This window comes from Ambystoma mexicanum, chromosome 11 (assembly GCF_040938575.1).
Source record: "Ambystoma mexicanum isolate Mex_15411 chromosome 11, UKY_AmexF1_1, whole genome shotgun sequence".
Taxonomy (NCBI): domain Eukaryota; kingdom Metazoa; phylum Chordata; class Amphibia; order Caudata; family Ambystomatidae; genus Ambystoma; species Ambystoma mexicanum.
Genome location: NC_090934.1, coordinates 1,200,932,252 through 1,200,954,244, shown reverse-complemented (window position 1 = coordinate 1,200,954,244; position 21,993 = coordinate 1,200,932,252). Strand labels below are relative to the sequence as shown.

Genomic DNA, 21,993 nt, shown 5'->3' with positions numbered 1-21,993 from the left:
GCAGAACGGAAGTGGCAGACATCAGGCTCACTCTCTGACAAACTGGCCTGTCGCTTTATCCAAAGGCAATACCAACTCCCCATTTGTTCCAAGAAAAGGGCCGACATCCAGGCTCGCGTTTCTGGTGCATCCAACAACACGGCTGAACTCTAAATTCTGCAAGGAACTAGTCAACCCTTCCTCAGTCTCCACCTCACCTCTTCCCTTCCAGGCCCTCTGCAATGCATTGGCCACACAGTTCACTGCAAAAACTCAGGACATCCCAAACACCATTGCTTCTCTCTCTCTTTTTCTCTCTCTCTCTCTCTCTCTCTCTCTCTCTCTCTCTCTCTCTCTCTCTCTCTCTCTCTCTCTCTCTCTCTCTCTCTCTCTCTCTATCTGATGAGGTCAATAGCGTTGGCTGCTCTATGAAGGTCTCCTCCAAACAGGTCTCCCCCTGTTCTTCCAGTACTATTAAGGACAACATTGGCTCTCTTGCCCCTGCAATTGCTAATTTCTGCAATCACTCTTTTGCTACTGGGTCTTTCCCCTCTTCTCTCAAGGATTCTCTTGTGCGCCCCCCTCCTGAAAAAACCTTCTGCACAGACCAGTCCTGTCTGGCTAACAACCGCCCCATCTCTATCACCCCCTTCCTTGGTAGGTCTTTGGAGAAGCTTGCCTTCCCCCAACTGACCAAGCATACTGAGCTTGTTGGCTGCCTAAACAACCATTAATCTGGATTCCAAGCATCCAGAGGCACAGAAACTGCTCTTCATAACTCTCTTGCCGTTCTCATTATACTTGATATCTCCTCTGCGTTTGTCACAGTTAACCACTTCATCCTCATAAAACGGCTCGACAATACCCTAGGTATCTCGGAGCGGGCACAGGAGTGGCTCACCTCCTTCCTCACTGACCGTCCCTCCCAGGTTATCCTGGACTCTTTCTCCTCTCCCACCTTTATCTCCACCTTTTGGCTTTTTAAAACCTATCTTGCCCTGCTTGCACACCTAATTTCCACCTACTCCCCTCACTTCCAGTGTTATGCAGATAACAAACAGCTCTTCTTCAAACTTCCCTCTGATCCTCTCCTTACCTCCTCCATCATTTCTGACTGCCTATCTGCCATCCAGTCCTGGTGTGCCTCCAATGATCGCTGCATCAATTCCAGCAATACAGAGATCCTTCCCATTGGGACTCCCGACTCCTCTTTTTTCCCCCTCAATCTGGCCACCCTCTATGGGTTCTCCCCCCTTCTCCCTCATCTGAAGCCAAAAACCTTGGGGTCCTCTTCGACTCCTCTCTCTCTCTCTCCTTCCTCACTCTTATCCAGGACCTTGCAAAGAAGTCCCACTTTCAACTCCACCTCCTCAAAGTAATCCTTCCTTTCCTCACTTTTCCCCAGAAGCTGAAGTCTCCAGGGTTCTGGTACTCTCCAGGATTGATTACTGCAATAGCCTCTTCCTCTCTAGGTCCCCTCCAGCTAATCCAGCATAGGGCTTTGTGACTTATCCTTTGCCTCAAGCCCAGGGACCGCATCTCTCCAGCCCTAAAAACCCTCCACTGGCTCCTGGTTGCTGCCAGGATTAATTTCAAAGCCCTCTGCATCATCCATAAGGCTGTCGGGGGATGGAGGACCAAGCGATCTACAACTAGCTCTTACTAAATACCCTCCCTCCAGATCTTTACGTTCCTCCGGCACCAACTCTCTGCATGTCACGCGATTCGCTAAACCGTGAGCTGGTGGACCATCTTTCCTCGGGTGGCTCACTCTTATGGAACAGCCTCCCCCTTCGTCTTGAGCTGGATCTCCTCAAATTCCACAAGCTCCTCAAGACTTTCCTTTTCACCTCCTCCTTCCGCCTTCCTCCTTTGCTAAATCACAGTCTCTGAGATTGGTGACCAGGGCCCTTATCTGTCCTCCTGTGTCCTGGCCTCATACCCCCAATCGCCTTCAGCCTCTGCCCATTCCCAGCACTTGCTTTGGTGTCTCTCTCCTTTTCTCCCTCTCTCCCTCTCTCCTTACATTCTCTGAATGCTCACAAGGCCTAGTAGGACCTGTGAGAAACCTGAAGGTATCTCGCCCACTATTTCCCGTGGATCTGTCCTCCAGGTGGCCAGGACACGGCCATCGCTCTTGGATCCAGTTCCTGGGGGTGGATCAGTGAGGGAGGATCACCTGGGTGAGGGGGTCTTGTGGGGGTGGGACACCAGATGGTAAGACGCGGTATCGCCTTCCCTGTAACACCTTTACCCCATCCTAGGATAGGATACTTATGAACTCCACCTACCCCCCCTTTCACAGCATGAACACTTTCTCATAGACTGCTAGATATGAGGGAAAACACACTAACACCTGAGCCGTATACCTACATGTCCCAATAGAATGGTCGGGCAGGGTCAGGCAATTACGGACCATCACGCACACCTGACTTCCATTATACTTCCCCACACGGATAAAAGGCGGAGCACGATAGCACACTGAGCGAGGCAAAGCACATGAGGAATCAGCAGTTCCAAGATGTCCGTTTAACACGAGGAGAATGACGGCGAAACAGAAGGGGATTGGGAGGCGGGAGGTGCCCTTGACCTTTTCGACAAGGAACCGTTACTTTCATGAAACCTCAAGAATAGAAAGCATGAGACCAGGAAACCTAGTCTGAAGAATCCTGCATTGTGTGTCGGAGATACCCGGGGCCCTCCTGCGTTGATAGTCAAGGTGGGGAGAATCGCCTGCTGCCGTGGTACTGTCCTTGGCTCCCACAACAAAGCAGTGCCAGTGAATTCAACACAGCCGGTGAGTTGGCGTGGCCGATACCAGACCGGTCTGTGTTGAAGCGGCAACATTGTATGGTGAGCGCTGAAGCGAACAGTGTATGAAACGCATGTGATAACCAATGTGAGTAAAATTGAACAACAGATGAGTGATTGAACTTTAAAACCACGATACATTACCTTTTGACAGAGTGGTCCGGAACCGTATAAGTGCTCATTCGAAGGACTCTAAGGTATCCAACTGAGAGGTGGCAATTTGGATACATGGAAATTCCATAAGCATTGTATTAAAAGGGATCTGAGCCCGGCTGAGGGGGGATCGGAGTTGAATAGTGAATCACCTGAGAAATTGACTACGTGTGAAAACATAAGAGGAAAGGAACTTATGTGTTTGTCGCATCAGGCCCTCTGAGAGAAGAGGCTTTGAAAGGTAAAGAGGCTTGGGCGCAGAGGGCCCTGGTGCTAATGTTTGAACTGCACTCTCGTGCTGAAGAAGTCAGACTGTGCCAAGCTCGAGTGTGCCACCTTATCCAGTGCAGAAAACATGGGGAATCAAGGTCATCGGCCCGAATGTTCTGACATATCATTTCTTTAACACTTCTTTATTTTACATAAGTTTCCCACACTATTTGTATTTAGAGATACGGATTGGCAATAGGTTTATTAGTGTAGGCCCTTTTATTTTGACAAGACACCACTAGGACTGCATTATTATTATTATTCTTATTTGATGGCTGGGCGTTTTTCAAACCCTTTTTGTAGTTCAATAAACACCCTTGAACTGTGGTCACTTGTGTCTCTTACTGTTGATACCATGCCTTCCTTACAGACCGCTCTCTTTCATTGTTCTATTCGCCTTTCATTCCCATGTTCCTTCCCTGTTGCCCTATGGGCACTTTGAAACATAATTTACTTGATGTATAAGCACCTTACAAATGCACAGTAAATAAATAAAATGAGTGGGGTAGAACTGGACAGACTAGGTGGAAGAGCACAACATCCACTGGGCAGGGTGAATGGTTTTGATAGACTTTTAGAGGGAGCTGTATGTTCATCATAGTAACTTCTCATTTTATTCTGGGGTTCAGGGGTTGCTTTCTCGAGTAGTCCATGTATTTATACCCTGGGATACTTGCATATAGTCAAGGAGATTACTTATCTCCTTAGGAGTCTGTCTGATCATTCCCCTACTGTAGACATATGGAGACTGGGTAATCGAAGACCACTAGGGACATGGAAATGAAATGCATACCATTTGTTGGCACTAGGCATCAGGGAATGTTTGCATAAAACTACATACTTTTGGGGAAATTGGGGATCTGTAAATAGTGGAGGGATATTCTGAGATACCTATAAAATGATGCCGAGCGGAAAGGCGATGGCAGCGATCAGGAAGGAGAGAAATACTAGTGGAAATGGAGTGGGCAGAGGCAGAGTCAACGGGAGCGGATTTAGAAAATAAATGTGTGGCGGCAGAAGAGGTACAGCCACAATGGCAGTTGATGAGAGCCAAGGAGAGCTTAGACACTCTCGCTAGATGAGGCCAGGTATTTGAGTTAGCAGAGTAAAGACAGGGTCTATGAGCAAGGGGGCAAGAACAGAAAACTCTTAGCATGGCTAGCGAGACGGAAGGAAGGCGTAAGTGTGGTTTGGAAGTAAAAGATGAGCAAGAGTTGCCACATAGAGAAGAGGTTGAGATCAGAGAGGCCTTCTTTTATGCTAAACTATACACTAGTAAAATACATACTGATGATGATGTTGTATATGATTCCTTTATCTGATAACGGAAACAGTGGTTGGAGGTCCAGAGAGAGGTTTTGAAGGGTGGACCTGACAAGGGCTGAGGTAGAGCATAGCAAACAGCAGATGGACTAAGAAAAGATACCAGCACTACTTGATGGAGCTGTGAAAGCTGTTGGGAGATTGGGTAGAGGAGCACCTCTTGAACATGTTCAATTGTTGCAGCATTAATAGTGGTTATCCACAAGAAGGAAAGGGCAAGGGGCAGTTGTGAGTCCAATTAGCCTCTTTCCTTGCCAAATGAAAGGTAAAACTGTTGCCAACAGATTAGTAACCATTCTTCCTAAGTAGTTTCACCCGGGCCAGAATAGTTTCATACCTCCTGAGATCTGCTACAGATTTGCTATGCTAGCAATAACTGGTTCCTTGCCACATCAGTCCAATGTTGTACTGCTTGACCTCTCTGCAGCCTTTGAAACCATGACCACACCGTTCTACTCGACATCCTACAGAATAATGCCCTCAGGCACTGTACTAGACTGCTACACCTCCTTCCTTACTGAAAGGATACACTTAGTCTCCATTCACATTTTTTCGATCTGACCCCACCGTGGTCAAGTATGGGGCCTTGAAAGGCTCCTCACTGTCTCCTCTCCTCTTAAACCTATATGTTGAATCCATTGGACAGACACGTAGGAAAAATGAAATCCATATTCACCAATACTCAGATGACACAAATATACTTCCAAATCTGATTACCCCCCTCCCCCTCACAACTCCACATCCTCAAAAGCTGTCTCAACACCATCACCACTTGTATGGTCACAGACTTCCTCGAGCTCAACCCTTGCAAAACAGAATACTGCCTCATCTGCCCCCGATTACCCCTCAGGGACAACCCCAACTCACCCCATGCATCATACAACACACCACAGACAACCCACACATATCCCTCTCCACACCGGTCAAATCCCCTGGCTTTACCATCACCCCCCCACCACCTTTCCTTTGCACACCACAAAGCTGCTGTTAGCAGAAAATGCAATCTCTAAAACTACACTTACTACATAAGATCAGACACATCCTTCCTCCTGATGACTTCCGCACCAAAGTCCAAGCACTTGTTCTCTCCAAGCTGGACAATGCCAACACTCTACTCACTGGACTCTGCCCACCTGCACCCTTGCCCCCTTGCAAGCCATACAAAACGCAGCAGCCAGACTCATCCTATACCCTCCAAAACATTCACACATGACCCCAGCTCCACTGGCTCCCTGTACCTCAAACAATTGCCTTCAAAGCTTTGGGTTCTGCTTGGGAAAATGGGCTTCGGGCCTATATGTGTAAGCATGGTGCGATTGCTCTACGAGTCCTCGCTAGCCAGTGTATAGGTACATTGGCCGCCTATTGAAGGTATTCGCTTTTGGTAGGGGTACCAATGCCATCCGCTCTCTCCTTTCCTCCTAAAAAATAAGTGGGTGGGGAAAATAGGAAAACACAATGAAACAACCCCATTTGTGAAATAATGTTCTTGTGGTATGTGAGCCCAGAGGGGATAATTTTAATCATTCAGGGCGTCATTGAAACACTTGTGTATAGACGCGTTATAAATGCCATATATCAGATCATAAATTAATTCAGTCATCTGTACAATATGGTGTAATGGAGCGTGGATAGGAGAGGGATTTGGAACTGATTTTTGTGGCTGGCTGGTAAGGGGTTGGGGTGGGAAGGTGAGAGGTCTGATTAGTCATTGTTGGTTGGTTGTGTTCATGTGTTTTTTGACTGAACAAATGAATAAAGCATAGTATTCAAGTTATTGAAATGAAGGAAGAGTAGTGTATCTCACAACTCTAGTCGCTCTATTTAGGATGCAGAAATGACGTAATGTTTCAGATTTTACAGTTTCTTTGGTTTTCGTTTATATCCCTTACCCTTCGCTCTCAAATATACCTTGATAATACTTTTGTTGTTTTCATTAGTCATGGTGTCTTGGCTCCTTGAGTACTCCTTCAGTTTAAGTAATTTCCAAAAGGTTTTTCGGTTTCATTATTTGGAAACCTTCCTAGACCCTTGAGTAGACTTGGCATCCCATTATACAGGCTTTGTCACAATGAACTATGTGCTGGTTTTTTTCTCAAAATGTAAAGACTATGTATGACAGTAGCTCTTAGTTTTCTTAGATTTGATTTATAGTTCAGTTCCCAATATGCATTAGAATAGATGATGACAGTGATTCTTTCTTGAACTAGGGTTAGTCCTTTCCCAACATGCATTTGAGTTTATTACAGCGTTACTTGGATTTAGTTTAGACTTTGTCTAATGCCTATTGTGAAACGAAGTCCAACACATGTTGAGAATTGTCATCACAATAACCCTTATGTTTCATGAAGACTGTTTGCCACTGCAGATTAGACTATAATTTCACCACTAACATTACATTTGGTTACCAAAATAAAACTGAAACTTTAAACAGAATGTATTTCCCAACATGCAGTTAGACTGTTTCCCAATATCACAATGCTTTTTGAACTTGGTTTATTCTTTGTTTTCCAATATGGTTTATGCTTTTTCACAAGAGTTATCAATGAGACGTTGTTACCCTTAACTCAGTGTCTTCTTTTGTTAAAGTTGACTAGAAATCCAGCCTTTAGTTCCCGTCATGATTTAACTTTGTCTTATACTTGCCTCACTTTTTATGATTTCTTTGGATATTGGGTGGCGGTTCAGCATGTATCGGTGCTCCATCTTCCCCTCTCTCACTTAAATATTACTAGACACACCTGGAGAATGCGACTTAATTTCCCATCATGCAAGATCTTTTCATGTAATTTGTTTATACAGTCTTATATTTGCAATGTTTACTGGCCTGAATGTCCCAGCAGGCATCAACACACTTTCACTCTCTAGGTTGGTGGTATTCTTAGTCCTCGGATCATTCCGTCCATGCTGAATCGCCTTCCCCTGACACCTGCTGTCAATGGCGCACCTTTGACTCCTCAGAATCTTTCTGGCCCGTTAAGTCAGTGACTCTCCTCTGTACAACTCCTGTTGTCCCTAGTCCTGATCTTTTATCCACTCACCACTTTTCTATTCTCCCTACTTTGTGGCCTGCACTTTCGTCTCCCACTTATGGGAATCTGACAAACTGTTTTCAGATCACTATGTGACATGGTGTCCATTAGCTGTGTTCCGTTCCTCTCCCTGTTGCTAGCTTGCCTCTGTGATCATGGGCCTTCCATCCGTACACCTCGTTAGCTTTACACTCTCCATTTAGCTTCCTCCTCCGTAGTTTAACCTTGAACCACGTTTAGGCAGTTTACTTCTTGAAGACCCCAGACTGCTGAAAATGGATCCTCTATCTTCTCTGTCCTTTGTGGCCAGCGTACCTTCTCTGTTGCCTCACACTTGTAAGGGAGGAAGGGTCTTTTTGCCACCCCCCTGTACATTCTGCATGAAAAAAGTCTATTGCTCATCCCAGACATCCCCCTTGTCTTTCCTCTGGCGACAGTGGAAGGAAGCCATTGGATGATAGACTCAGACTCCATTTTGTATCACCACAGACTCCATCTTTGTACTAGGCTGCACAATGATCTCTAAAAGGCCTTCTCTCCCATCGTCCAGCGCTGCACACAGCCAGCCCTAACAACCCCCACCGCCTCCTCCCCTGTCTGCACCACACAGGCCCTTTTCTCACAGAAGCCCTGGCGCGAATTGTTGCAAACGGATACAGTATTGCTTCTTTTCCTCTGAGCTCATTGCCCTGTGTGTGACCGGGGCGAATCTTGACTTGTGTATTCATCTGTCTCCACAAACCTGATCCTACTCCTTCGACCCCCACCTTTAGAAATGACTGCCTGCACAACCTTTTGCCCCTCTATTCTCCTTTCATGTAACTGTTTGTGAGACCCTTTCCCACGGACCACCATAGATTGCCCCCCATAAACCTAATCCTGTGTGATCATATATTCTCTGTGAACTAGCACCCATCAATCCATTCGTTTGAACCATGAGGCACCAGGGAGAATGAATCACAGATTTAAAAAAAAAACAGACACCCTGGTTAAGAATGCATAAAGACCACCTCACCCCTGCCCCCACACAGGCCTGGGTTAAGAATGTGTGTGTTTGCCCATGATTTATAGGCGACCCCTCATTCTGGTATAAGGTTTATGCCCAACATTACTCTTTGCATGCCAATTATTATTGTGTAGTTTATATTAGCTAGAACAGTTACATTTTGTGGACCCAGCCTGACCTTCGCCCCGCGGAGATGAGCCCAGCTGACACACGTGCCCGCAGAACGCCCCAGCCGCCGCAACCAATTGGGATCTGGCACTGTATATTGTTACATAATGAGCCATAGGGGCCCACCAATGAACGACTGTTAGTTTTACACTGTATGTCATGAGGTATTTTCACTTTATAATGTAATTTTCATGTATTTTTGGGCCGAGGGCTCTCAGAGCATTAGAGTCCTCTGCGTGCATTTTCTACCTGATATAAACTTTGTTCAACTTGCTATCTTTCTCCTGGTCTCATTCCCTACTGGGGTGTGTCCATTTATGCTGAGTTTGGGATCTGCGTTTTGGGGAATGACAGCCTTCACACCGTTAACTCACTTTTCCATTCTCAAATGATTTTGAAGAGTCTTAACTCAGCTGTCCCTGTGATATCATTTTTGATCTCATTTTTGATCCCTGTTGGGATTTCATATATGTGCTCAATGACAGACCAACTCTGAGTTAAGATTGTCATCACTTCCCACATCCACCGAATTTCCTGGACTTTGTTGCAATGAATTGGATCACCTAAACTCTGTCTTAAATGTTTTTTCACTGACTTTCAAGGGTTTTTGTTATGCTCTATCTTCTCCAGGGCCCACTGTACATGGCCTTTATATTCCATGTCGCAATCATTAGTAAAAAAAAGGACTGTATCCCATATCCAACTCACTAATAAATAACCAGATCTCATAGACCAATTCCTTCGCCTATGCCCCCACCCGTACATGATGCACCAGTCAGTCAAAACGAGTGTTACCTAATGTCTATGGCCTTCAGCTGTGGCCTCCCGACATTTCCACAGTAGCTTCCCCCAGCAAGTTCCCACAGAAATGTACCACAGTCACCTCCACACTGCCTTGTAATAACAAATTAATCATTCATGCAGTGATGCAGCATGTATGGATTATCGTGATAATGGGAGAAAAAGGTAGAAAATATAGGGTTTCCCCATTTCCAATTATCACGCTACATGTGCATTCCTCCTCCTTTCTAGGACCCCCCCATACACTGTGTAAATCCTTCCTGGCGCTCGCCTATTATACGCTTTCATCTGCCAGTTTTTGTGATGCATTATTCTTTCTGAAAGCATCTTGTGGCATTCCCACGGTTGTCTGAAACTACCCGTTTCAAAACGGGCTCACCATCCCTCCACAAACAATCCAACTACCCATGTGATCTTCTTTCCTCCACTCCACCTCTATGCTAATGTGCAACTACTCTTTCCTCTCCAACTATCATTTTGAGCCCTTTTCTTTTTTGGCTTCCTGCAGGATTAAAGGAATGGTTCGGTCAAAAAATGTTATTGCCCCTACGGGTCGGCCATGTGTTTTTAAGCCTAAGTCGCTCGATTTTAGAAAAATTTCCTATGGACCTTACCCGAGTTTTCGTCCATTAAACGCACGCGAAAACAGGCACCAGGGAGCTGCCATTTTGTGATAATCCTATCATTTCCCCCATCGCCCTGGCTGACCTGCTTTTGCGGCACTAAATCATATCCCCCGCCCCTGAGCCTGTCATCAGCAGACGCGTACCGCCCATTTCACAACGCCAAAGCACGTCTCGTGTCAACATTCGCTGCGCTTCATCTAATGACGTGTTGCCATGGAAATGGCAGGACGCCTCTTTCCTCAATAAGTATAAACAGACCATTTCACAACACACAGCAGCAGATTTTCGATTCCATTCCTCTCTCTGTGTTACTTTGAGTATTCTGTGACTCGTTTCTTTGCTCTGGTCAGCTACCTTTGTTGCTTGTAGCCCGTGTGGACAGATACCAGTACCACCGCTATCAATTATTTTAGTTTGTGCAACACACAATGAATACAATAATGCCCTACATGTACTAGGGAGGGAAACACGCGAAAACGATGGGGCTTCGGACAGCAGTTAGCAGGACGAATCAACGGATGAAGACACTGGACCTAGTCGCATGGACGGTGTTTCCACCTGGTGCACATGCAATTGGTGCGAGCTAATGCCGACCGAGGACGAGAACTGCTGCTGCTGTGAAAACTCGGGATGCGTGGCCTACATTTCGGAAGGCGAGCCACGACCGCAATGCATCACCGAGCTGCAAGACTTCAGGGCAGCCTGCCTCACACGGTCCGTGTTGAGGATAATGATGGTGCTTATGCACGAACTTCGCAACTGTTCGTCCTCGTAATCCGAGTAACGAGTAAGTATACTCTGCTTGTGATGCCACTACTATTTCATGGTCTGCTACTATATCCAAAATTACATATACATATCATTGTAACCCATGAAAGTCGTTCAATAGTATGCAGTGTCTAGATAGCATTTGTCCGAGCAGAATGCCATTAGTTACAAGAATTGTCATTGACAACAAACGTTTATTAAAATGTATCTTGGTCATTTAAAAACAGTTTGTTTCATTCCTTTTCACAGGTGGTACAGGCTGGTGGCCTATCGTTCCTTTACATGGTGGCTTCACGGGAGGCTTGGACACTGCGTTCGAAGAGTGATACCCGGCTGTGCTGTTCTTGCCATAAGAGAAACATTCCCGAGTGACAGCGGTCAGTACAGGGGATTTCCTCTCGCTGTGCTGCAACCTGAACTGTACAATGTGTAAACTTTTGTATTTTTGTGTCATCAAAATAAGCTACAAAATAAAACACCACATATATTTTAACAACGGTTGTTTCAATTTTTTAAATCAATCAAGTGTGTCTCCATTCAAGGATGGACGTCAGACACCTGTGCTCGGAATGGGTGAAGTTGAGGTCGCTGTAAAGCGGGGTGGTCACTATCTAAGCCAACCAAATATATTATCAATAATGCATGCACTAAATAACACTTGTTCAAAGTCTTTCAGTCGGTTATTTCTCTATAAAAGTCACATATATCAATACTATCAATGAACATTGGATTATACAGGCCTTGGGTCAAGGGTCTTGACCACTATAATACAGTGTTTGAAGTGTGCGTCTGCGCTCGCAAGAATCTCCGATATGTGGCATTTGTTATTGATAGGCAACGATATACTGCAGTAGGGGTCTAATGTTAGTTGGGGATCTGCTAGGTGGCCATCATGGCGTGGTCAGTTGTCTGGCACATGAAGAGAATACCTTGCAGGGACACAGGGTCAGAATGGCAGTTACTTTCCACTGGCGAGGGTGCGTGGGCAAGGACACGTTTGTGGAGATGAACGAGCCATGTGCATGGGTCAAGCCGGTTCACAGGCAGGACTGTGATCTCAGAGAGTGATGTGTTACATTTATTAGCTGTTGCAAATACCTCTGGAGTTTTCCAGTCAGAGTGGGAACGAGGCTGTGGGCCATGTGCTCTGCGCGCTTTACTATCACAGTGAGGCCTGTTCACCAAAATGGAGTGGAAAGGGGGTACAAAAATGGATGCCCCGTGTCCTTTAACATCACATAAGGGCAAGGGACAGGCGCAAATGGCCAAGGTGCTGAACAGCATGTACACTTCAAAAGGTATCCCACGCCCAGGGGCCATCGCTCACATGGCCTCCTCAGACCCTGTGTCTCCAGGCAGGCCGCCCCCCTGCAATCCACATAAGTGTGTCTCCATTCAGCAGTCTTCCTGTGCCTTATCTGCACACCCCAGGCCCATCCATCCCACCCCCTCTATCAAAGGCGGTTCGCACCCGGGGATGAGCGCTGGCATGGGGGGCTGTGACGGGCGCAAACGGCCAAGGTGCCAAACAGCATGTACACTTCAAAAGGTATCCCACGCCCAGGGGCCATCGCTCACATGGCCTCCTCAGACCCCGTGTCTCCAGGCAGGCCGCCCCCCTGCAATAAACATAATACCACGACATACACACGTAATTCATTCATAATACTTTATAAACCACTTGATATGTCTCATGAGAACATCTTTGTGCTTTGCAAGTCAACTCCTGAACCTTCTACCTGAGAAGCACTGAGATCTATGCTAATCTGCTTGTCGCCGTGCTATCTGTGACCGCTTCGAGCAAACTCGTCAGTGTGCTACCTGTGGCCATCTACCTGTTCTCCTGCAACAAACTGCTCGGCCTGCTGAATCCAACTGTTTGTTGGTCAAGGTAAGGCCATGTATCCTAGTCATATTTCGGTCATTTTTACATTTCAATCTATTTGCTATTACAGTACCCAATAGAGCTATGCTGATTGGTCTCATTGCTATTAACTTGAGTTTCAACTGTTATGCTATCAATAGATCTATTTATTTTCATCTGTGTCAATTGTCATCGAATTGCATCCTTCGGGGGTCCAGTCTATAATGTAAGCATGGTTCCTTTTCGTGCAAGACAAAACAGAAATTGCTGTAACTTATGCAAATACTAAGCCGCACATGATGAACTGGTATAGTTCCGGCGATCAAAACAAACCTTGCATTGAGCATGGTATGGTTCATTTACTTTTTTATGACATTTTTATTCATCAAGGTTTTATAATAATCTTGAGATTTACTTTTCAGGATTTTCAACAATGCCTGCCTGTTCGATTAGCGGTTGCCCTTCGAAGACTCATGCTAAATCTGGAGGCACTACAATGCATGTATTCCCGAAAACTGTTGATCGAATAAGAGAATGGGTCAGACATTGCGGATATCCACTGGATGAGCAGGAAAGTAGAGTCCAACAAGTCTTTGAGGACAAGAGGGGTGATCGATACCGCATCTGCAGCCGGCACTTTCCCTCGAACATGTACACCACATCTTGGGTAACAAAGAAGAACAAACGGCGATCGACACGAAAACTGCTCGCAAACGCTATTCCCACTCTATTCATCCACAATCTGCCACTGGTGAGTCAAGTGTCTGTTTTTAGCTTTAGGCCTTGCAGTAGTGTGTAGGTAGCCGAATGGATTCATTGATATTTTAGGTGTTGTTTTCAATTTGTAATACTTTCGACATTGATATGATTGTATAGCTTTTTGAATAATGACATTTATCAATATATTATTTTTAGATTTCATAACCCACAAACGAAATCTATATATGGGCACAGGGAAATGTGCTATATTGCGCATTACTCAAGTATTCTGTCTCCTTACATAGCAATTTTAAATATTGGCATTTCATTATCAAACAATAATTTACCTTTACAACTTCTTGACTATCCCTTGAATCTGAAGCAAGAACATTCTACTTCCGTCACGTGCTCGCAGTTATCAACCACTTCTAGCGCGTATCAGGTAATCATACTTGGCTATTCCGCTACAGACTTGTTTGTATGTATTGTGTGATTATTTTACCAATTGTTTGGTTAGTGCTTTCCAATTGATATACACCTTAGTTGTCGTCCCGTGGTGTTTGTTTTCAGTTATAATTAGAGTTATCCATAGTAATGCAAGTACTGTCTTTCAGGGAGATGCTGAAGCGTCCACCACATTGACAACAGCCCTAAATGTTCTTCAGCAGCCCGAGGTATGGATACTGACAGCTCAACTGACCGTGATCATCAGGACTGGAACACTTGTCGTTTGTTCTACACCATGTTTCATTTGTGGTTAGCCGTTGATATGTACCTGTGCGGTCGACCCCAAGCGTGTGTTGTGTTTTCAATATTGTAATCCTTACTAATGCAAATACTATGTTTCAGGCTGTTGTTGAATCGTCAACCCACGCACTTGATGCGGAGCCTGACATTCAAGTAATTCCCGTGGAAGCGGGGCCATGCGGATACGAATCGGCGCAACAGCTTTTGGAAGTGCGCACCACATTGACAACAGCCCTAGATATTCTTCAGCAGCATGAGGTATGGATACTGACAGCTCCATCGAGCGTGATCCTGTAACGTGATTCCATTTGCTATACTTTCGTCCCTATTAACGCGAGTACTGTTTTTCAGGGAGATGATGGAGCTTCCACTACAATCACAAGATCACATTTAGATGATGCAGATGTAAAGACATCGGAGAAATAAGTCGATTAAATCTGTTCATTTTAAAATATTCCTTGATTCTTTTAGATAATGCAACATTTGTGGTATCTCTTTATATGTACCTGTGCCGTCGACCCCAAGTGTGTGTTATGTTTACGATATTGAAAACCATACTAACGCAAGTACTGTGTTTCAGGGAGTTGCTGATGCCTCCTCTTCAATACAATCATTCGTCTTCAATACAATCATTCGTGGCAGTCCATGTAGAGCCAGAGGTATGTATACTGACATCTCCATGGAACTAGGTCATCAGAGCTCGAATACTTGTCGTTTGATTGTTCCACACAATGTTTAAATCGTGTTTGGCTATTGAGATGTACATGTGTGTTCGTCCTCACGTGCGTTTTACGCTAACAAAATTTTGATACACAGTAATGAAAATACTGTGTTTCAGGGAGTCGATGGAGCCTCATTCCGTGCGGTCTTTGCGGATACAGAAAATATAGTTGTTGCAGCGCAAGAGGAAGGGGAGACATGCGGATACGTATCAGAGCAACATCGTGCAGATGTTAAAGGTCGAGTCAAAAAAGTTGTAAAGAAACCAAAATAAGGTTAGTTACAAACAGTTCATAACTTTAGAAATCTTTTTGTGCTGGGGACTATTTTATGTTTTTTTCCAGTCAATTGTACTATACTTTATGTTGTGTTTAAACTGAACATCCCTTTTCCAATCTGTCCTCTAGTTACCCGTGGGTCTACGAACTATACATACACAGACAGTGAAGCGAATGAGAGATGTTGCTTGCCAGACCATTTACACTATGGAGGAACTATTAATTCAGACGCGGCGTGTTGACACTCGGGATGCTCATGTCCAATGGGCAGAACATGAAATGAATGTGTCCGGAGAATCCAGCAAAGTTTTATTGGACCATTGCTACAGTACGACCGCACCGCCGCAACAACATGATACTGGAAGTATTGAAGATGGCTCTGAGGTAGTCACAGATCAATTCACACAATCTACACCCGCCAAAAAATTGCCACCAAAAAAGCTGTCGACATTGTTGTGTTCTCCCATCAATGTTCAAGTAACAGATGTTGAAATGACAGAGAATGAACCCGCAGCAGCATTCACCGACGCATCAGAACTTGATAGCAGCAATATTTCTTTCAAATGTGGTGATATGTCCTCAACGTCACAGGCCGAATCAACTTTGACGCAGGCTGACAGTCTAATGAAAGAGGGCAAATACATAGTATTCGACAGTTGTTTGATGGATATTATAAGTATGCTGAAATGTGGGCATTCCGTCATAGGGAAAGTATGTGGGAAGCCATTGATTCATGTGACTCATCAAAAACAAGGCAGTAACGTCACAATACATGCCGCCTGTAGATTACATCATACGTTCTCATGGTCTGCACAACCGATGCTGGGGAAACTGCCAGCAGGCAATCTACTGTGTGCAGCTGCATCACTTTTTAGTGGCTCCAGTTTTAGAAAGTTAGTCTTTCTTTCAGTTTGTGGGACTCCATTTCATTTAAAAAACGCAGTACTACAAATACCAACATGATTATCTGTTTCCGGCCATTAGTGATGCTTGGAAAATTGAACAATTGTCTCTAGCAAGTATATTCGAAGGCAAACGATTCAGGCTAGCTGGCGATGGACAGTGCGACAGCCCTGGATTTTCTGCCAAGTACTGCACCTACCAATTTCAGGACATGGATAGGAAGAAAATTGTGAGTTTGGTGGTCGTGCAGGTAACACAATGTACATCCTCAGTGGCCATGGAGTAACTAGGATTTATAAAATCAGTGGAATATCTACAATCGAGGGGAATGCACATCGACCTCATAGCCACGGACAGACACGTTTCAATTGCCAAGACAATGAGAGAGCAGTTCCCACATATTAAACATCAATTTGACGTATGGCATCTTGCTAAATCAATCAATAAGAAAATCTCGGCTGCAGGCAAAAAAAAAGGTTTGGAAAGTATTTCAGAGTGGTCCCAGTCTATCAGCAATCATCTTTGGTGAAGCTCCAAAACTTGTGAAGGGTCAGTGGAAATACTACTTGAAAAATGGCGGTCACTGATGCACCACTGTACCAACGTGCACCGCTGGTCAGAAAACCTACATTTCCACCAATGTGAACATGGCCCATTATCCCCAGTGGAGGCACGGAAGAAGAAGTGGTTGAATCCATCTTCACCAACACACAAAGCCATTGAGAAGATTGTTTTCGATAAAACTCTATCAAGAGATTTGAGGGGACTGACAGAATTCTGTCACACAGGAGGTTTGGAGCTGTTCCACAATATGTGCCTAAAGTACAGGCCAAAGCGCTTGCATTTCAGCATACAGGGCATGAGACATAGGACTCTACTTGCCGTCTTGGCCCATAACGAGAATCTCGGCCGTGAACAATCTAGGACTAAGGGTAATGTAAGGATGCCTCGCTACACTAAGGCTTTTTCAAAAAGAAGTAAGCAATGGGTGATCAAACCAGTCTATGAGGAAATGGAGTTCGACTTTGTCAAAAGCCTTATTGTTGCTGTATTAGAGAAGCACAGATATGGAATTTTGAACGTTTCTGTGCAGAGCACTGATCCATTGACACCCAACATTGCCACTCTGCCATGTCCACCCAAAGGAGAGCTGGTTGTGAAGTACAAATCCCGGTTTAAATAATTGTAATACGATTTGTCTAAATTTTATTGTACAGTGTGCATACAAAGTACGCTAACCCTAACCCCTACCTTCACCATCCTGGGTGCCGAACTATCTGGGTGTCATCTTTGAATTTTCTCTCTATTCACCTCATATTGCTGACCTTGTCTATTTGTGTATGTATATATTTTTGTTGATGTAACTAATTTTTGCAATCTCTTATAAATGCTGGGCACTGTTAACCGAGGGGAGGCTTGCGTACTGCACATAATAAAACAAACAATAAATCTCACTTTCAAATCAACTGCTCGGGTACTTTATACTTTCACCTGACCTTCCCCAAAAAATTAAAAGTCTCAATAGTTATGGTTCTTTGGGGATTCAAAGCTCGCAGACAACAAGGACAAAATTGGGGCCTTAGACCGCGCCAAGCGAGCCGTTGCAGATGAGAGAGAAGCCAGTTCCCATTTGCACATTGAGGCGCACTACATAGATGGATTCGAAACTTCAAGTTCTCAGAGATGGCTTTACTACGGGATGTTGCAAAGAAAGAATGTATGCTAATTTCTAGTGAAGGTCAGCGGCTTTGATTTTCAGCTCGCGCCCTGAAGAGGCCCACAACTCGCACTGGCAGTATAAGGTTCTATTGTTTTTTGACCTTGAGAGACAGGGACCATGCAGAAAGAACTTCATTTGAAGGGGGGCTTGGGGAGTGCAATAACGTTTGAAACGATAAGGCAGAAAATTCTTAAACTAGACTGAGTTTCATGTTAATTCAGTATACGAAAAATCATTGTCAAGAGCACAGTGGGATTTACGGACTGCATTACGCAGACACAATGGAAATTGCAAATATAACGTAAGTAACTCTTTAGACGCTTTTATACCTGATTGAAGAATTAATGAATGGATGCATGAATAAATAAATGAATGAATGAATGAAGAGCTTTGAAAAGGTTTGTGGGATCGTCCTTGTAGCGGGCACATGGGCATGCAGGTCCCCATTCCATACGCATGTAGACAAAAAGTCGTTTCTCATTGTGTACCAACCTCGATTTATTTTGTTAGTTTTCGCATTGATTTTAGAGCCGAACCTACTCCATTGCACTATACTTGAAAGCAAATAGTTTCAGCTCGGCCGTAATAAATAAAATGAATAATATTAATAAATATCGGCTGGCGAGACTAATTATAAATTTTATGTTTTCAAAATAGGTACATACTCCCGTTTTGCCCCTGCCACCAGTTTCAGACACCGGCAGATGGTTTCTTCAGCCGCCAGCTGCAGCTTAATGTAAACAACTGCACCATTCTGATGATCTTATGGGAAGATCGCCAAGGGCCCATATGCCCTTAGGCGGTACTAGCGGCTAGAAGCAACATATCAACCTTTACGCTGGCCTAGTGCCTACTTGATGGAACAGCCTTGCGGTTCAACGTGCGACAAAAGTGCCTCTTTGAACGAAAACCAACACCCTGTGTACCATAAAGGAACAGCACGTGACTCACGATAACATTTTAAGGATTTGCGGATAGAGATAAAAGAAAATAAATGACTTTCGGAGTTCATATGTCAATTGCTGAATATTATATAAACATTTAATGTCAAATAAATGTACTTTACCAAATTTACTGTGTTGCTGTTTGATTTTAAAGTACAGTTTCATATTCCGAATTGTGGCGCGCTGTGTTGTGAGCTGATCTGTGTTGGTTTCCGGGTTCTGTGTGAAGTCGCGTAGAAGACGACTGGGCGCGTTTGCCTACGCAGCACAGTAACGTCACGGAGAGAGGCAGGGAATATGAATGTTTTGATAATGTCAGGCTCAGGGGCGGGGGATATGATTTAGTGCCGCAAAAGCAGGTCAGCCAGGGCGATGGGGGAAATGATAGGATTATCACAAAATGGCAGCTCCCTGGTGCCTGTTTTCGCGTGCGTTTAATGGACGAAAACTCGGGTAAGGTCCATAGGAAATTTTTCTAAAATCGAGCGACTTGGGCTTAAAAACACATGGCCGGACCCGTAGGGGCAATACAAAATTTTGACCGAACCATTCTTTTAATGCTGGAATTTCTTACTATTATTGAAAAACTATTGGATGGATTCACACTAAACAAAAACCGGAATATCTGAGTCACTTTGTGCATAACTTGTTTATTATTGAGTGCTAATCCATCCACTGGTTTTCTTGCTTTGGGTGTTTTCTCAATGGAAAATGAATGGTAGTAGGCTGAAAAGGTTTTGTTTTCTTAACTTTTGAACTATTTAACACATTTTCACCAAGGTTTCTGGTTTGGAGGGGCCTGTGCCAGTAATTCCTTTCAGAAAACTTCATCCAGCTAGTCAAAAGTTATTAGAAATAGAATTGTGGAAAAGGTCTTTGCAAATGTATTTTATTTTAACTGTTTGGCTACAATATATATACATATACTTTGTGCGACAGCGGGCCATTCCTTTTCTCTTTTTCTTATAGAAAGCGTCTGGACTATGTAAACCATGCCCGGCGGCTGGCTGAGGATGACTGGACAAATGAAGATGAAACAGAGGAACAAGTGGAGGAGGGAGCGGGGGATGAAGAGATGGACATGGAGACTGGAAAGAAGTTACCAAAACATTACGCAAACCAGGTGAGTCATTCAAAGATCATGCGTTTAAAATAAACTCCCAGGGGTTCAAAGATGAACCTTTTTTTTGGGAAGTGCAAGCCCATAGCATTCCCAGTCAGGAATAATTCTAGGCTTGTACTACCTTGAGCAAAACTGGGAATCATTGGGAAAACATGGATTTCTGATTTACCTGGTGCAGCTGAGAACGCAGAGAAAAATGGATTTCTTTTTGGCTCCTCAGTAGTCTCTGTAAAAGGACCAATCGTGATTTGCAGATATGCACACTGATGTGAACATTACTGGAATAGTGTTGATGTTTTCAGTAAAGAAACAATTGCCTTACTGTGCTTGGTGATGTTTTCTTATTTTTTTATTCTACCTGTAATTCCTGCATAGAGAGGTGTAAGGGTGCGGAAGTAAGACTGTGCCGCAGGCCCCAGCCCACTTCAAAAAAAGTCTCATCAGACACAGCATCTGTAGTCTGCAACACCATAGCATAACCTCAGGAAAACCTTTTGGTTTGGGTCCCTTTGTGGTCGCCACAATGTGCCGGAGGCCCCAGCCCAGTCATAAAAGCCTCCTCAGACACGGGATCTGTCCCCAAGCAAGGTTTATTCTCAGTCAGCTGGACGACATCACACCAGCCACAGTTGGTCAATCAAAAATGCTGGAACTTCAGCCTGCTCATTTTAAACACACTTTTTATAGCAAATACAGGATTGCACAATATGTATATGCAAATCTGGACCACTATTTTTTTAATACATTTTCATTGGTCCTTTTTAAAAGGTCAAAACACCATTCACTCTCCTTTGGACAAAAAACACTTCCTGACTAGGATGACTTGCTATTTTAAAAAAAAAAACTAGAAAAGGGCAGTTCTGAAACACATGACTCCTTATGCAAATTGGCAAATCTAGGTAGTTTCCCAAATCTCACTGACCATACGATATATGTTGCAATTCTCACACTGAACAAACACGTTTGAGATGACATTTCTTCCAGACTTCTTAGCACACGATATTCAGGACATAGAGTAGACTGTCTGGTTCCTAGTAGCTAATTTTTCAGCCTTCTGGGCCAGGTTTCTTAGCACATGTTGTTCATGGTCATCACCCTGTTTATCTACTTTTGACTGTATGCCAGGTTAACTTTGCAAAATAAGCGTGAAAATACTGTATATTGTCTCATTTAATGCTAAATCACCTCATACTGGCCTCTGTTCAAATACACTCCCATTTCTGCACACAACACTTCATTTCTGTAATTCTCAGTTTAACAAAAAATACTTTGTGGGATTCTGAGATTTGCAGCCATTTGAACTCCGTATCCATAAAAGAATGGATTATCTTGCTAATGTACCATCCTCCATATCTAAACATATTCTAACCTATTGTCTGTGTTATGTATGTTTGTGTGTAATGTAAGCACACCCTCCATATCCCATTCAACCCCAAACAAGTATGCGCAGTGACCCCTATTTCCAATGTACATTTACCTTGAATAAGGGCAAATTACTTGCCTAAACAGACAAGAATCTTGATTTCTATAATGTTGAACAGTAGAGTGAAGTATTGGCCTTAGCTACCATTTGTATCTGTCTGCTATAAGAGGGGTTCCTGGGGGTGTAGACCTCTTCTACATTCCACCCTCTGGTTGATCTAGTCGACCACTGCTTAACCTTATACCTAGTGTTTACCCTCCCCCGCATGCAGTGTACCTATGTATCCCTATCCCCATCACGCCCCCGCCCCCCTCAACGCAATGCTATGTCTCAACATGGGAGATATCATGAAAGACACTTCTAAAGAACCATTAGTGTCTCTAATCATATTGTATTCTCCTAATCAAATGTATATGTACTCTTTTGTTTTTTTCAAAGGTGTGGCATTTATTGCCCTCTTTTATTCCTTGTATGTATGCATCCCCAAACAGTAACTTTGTTTGCTTCACCTTGTTCCCACCCCTGTTACTCAATTAAATGTTATTTTACATGCACAGCAAGTGATTTCTGCCACTACGAGAATCGGCAGATATTGTTAAATGACATTTGTATTCCTTGAGGGGGACCCACCAGCT

The 21,993-nt window shown here is 44.1% G+C and overlaps 1 protein-coding gene across 1 annotated transcript in view; it reads left to right on the top strand.

The window, feature by feature from the left end:
- Positions 1–21,993, top strand: part of SNUPN (snurportin 1) — a 402,681-nt gene that overhangs the window by 111,720 nt on the left and 268,968 nt on the right. Inside the window, exon 3 of the mRNA XM_069624560.1 lies at positions 19,782–19,935. Coding sequence (XP_069480661.1) covers positions 19,782–19,935 — 154 coding nt within the window. The remainder of the gene's footprint in view (positions 1–19,781; positions 19,936–21,993) is intronic.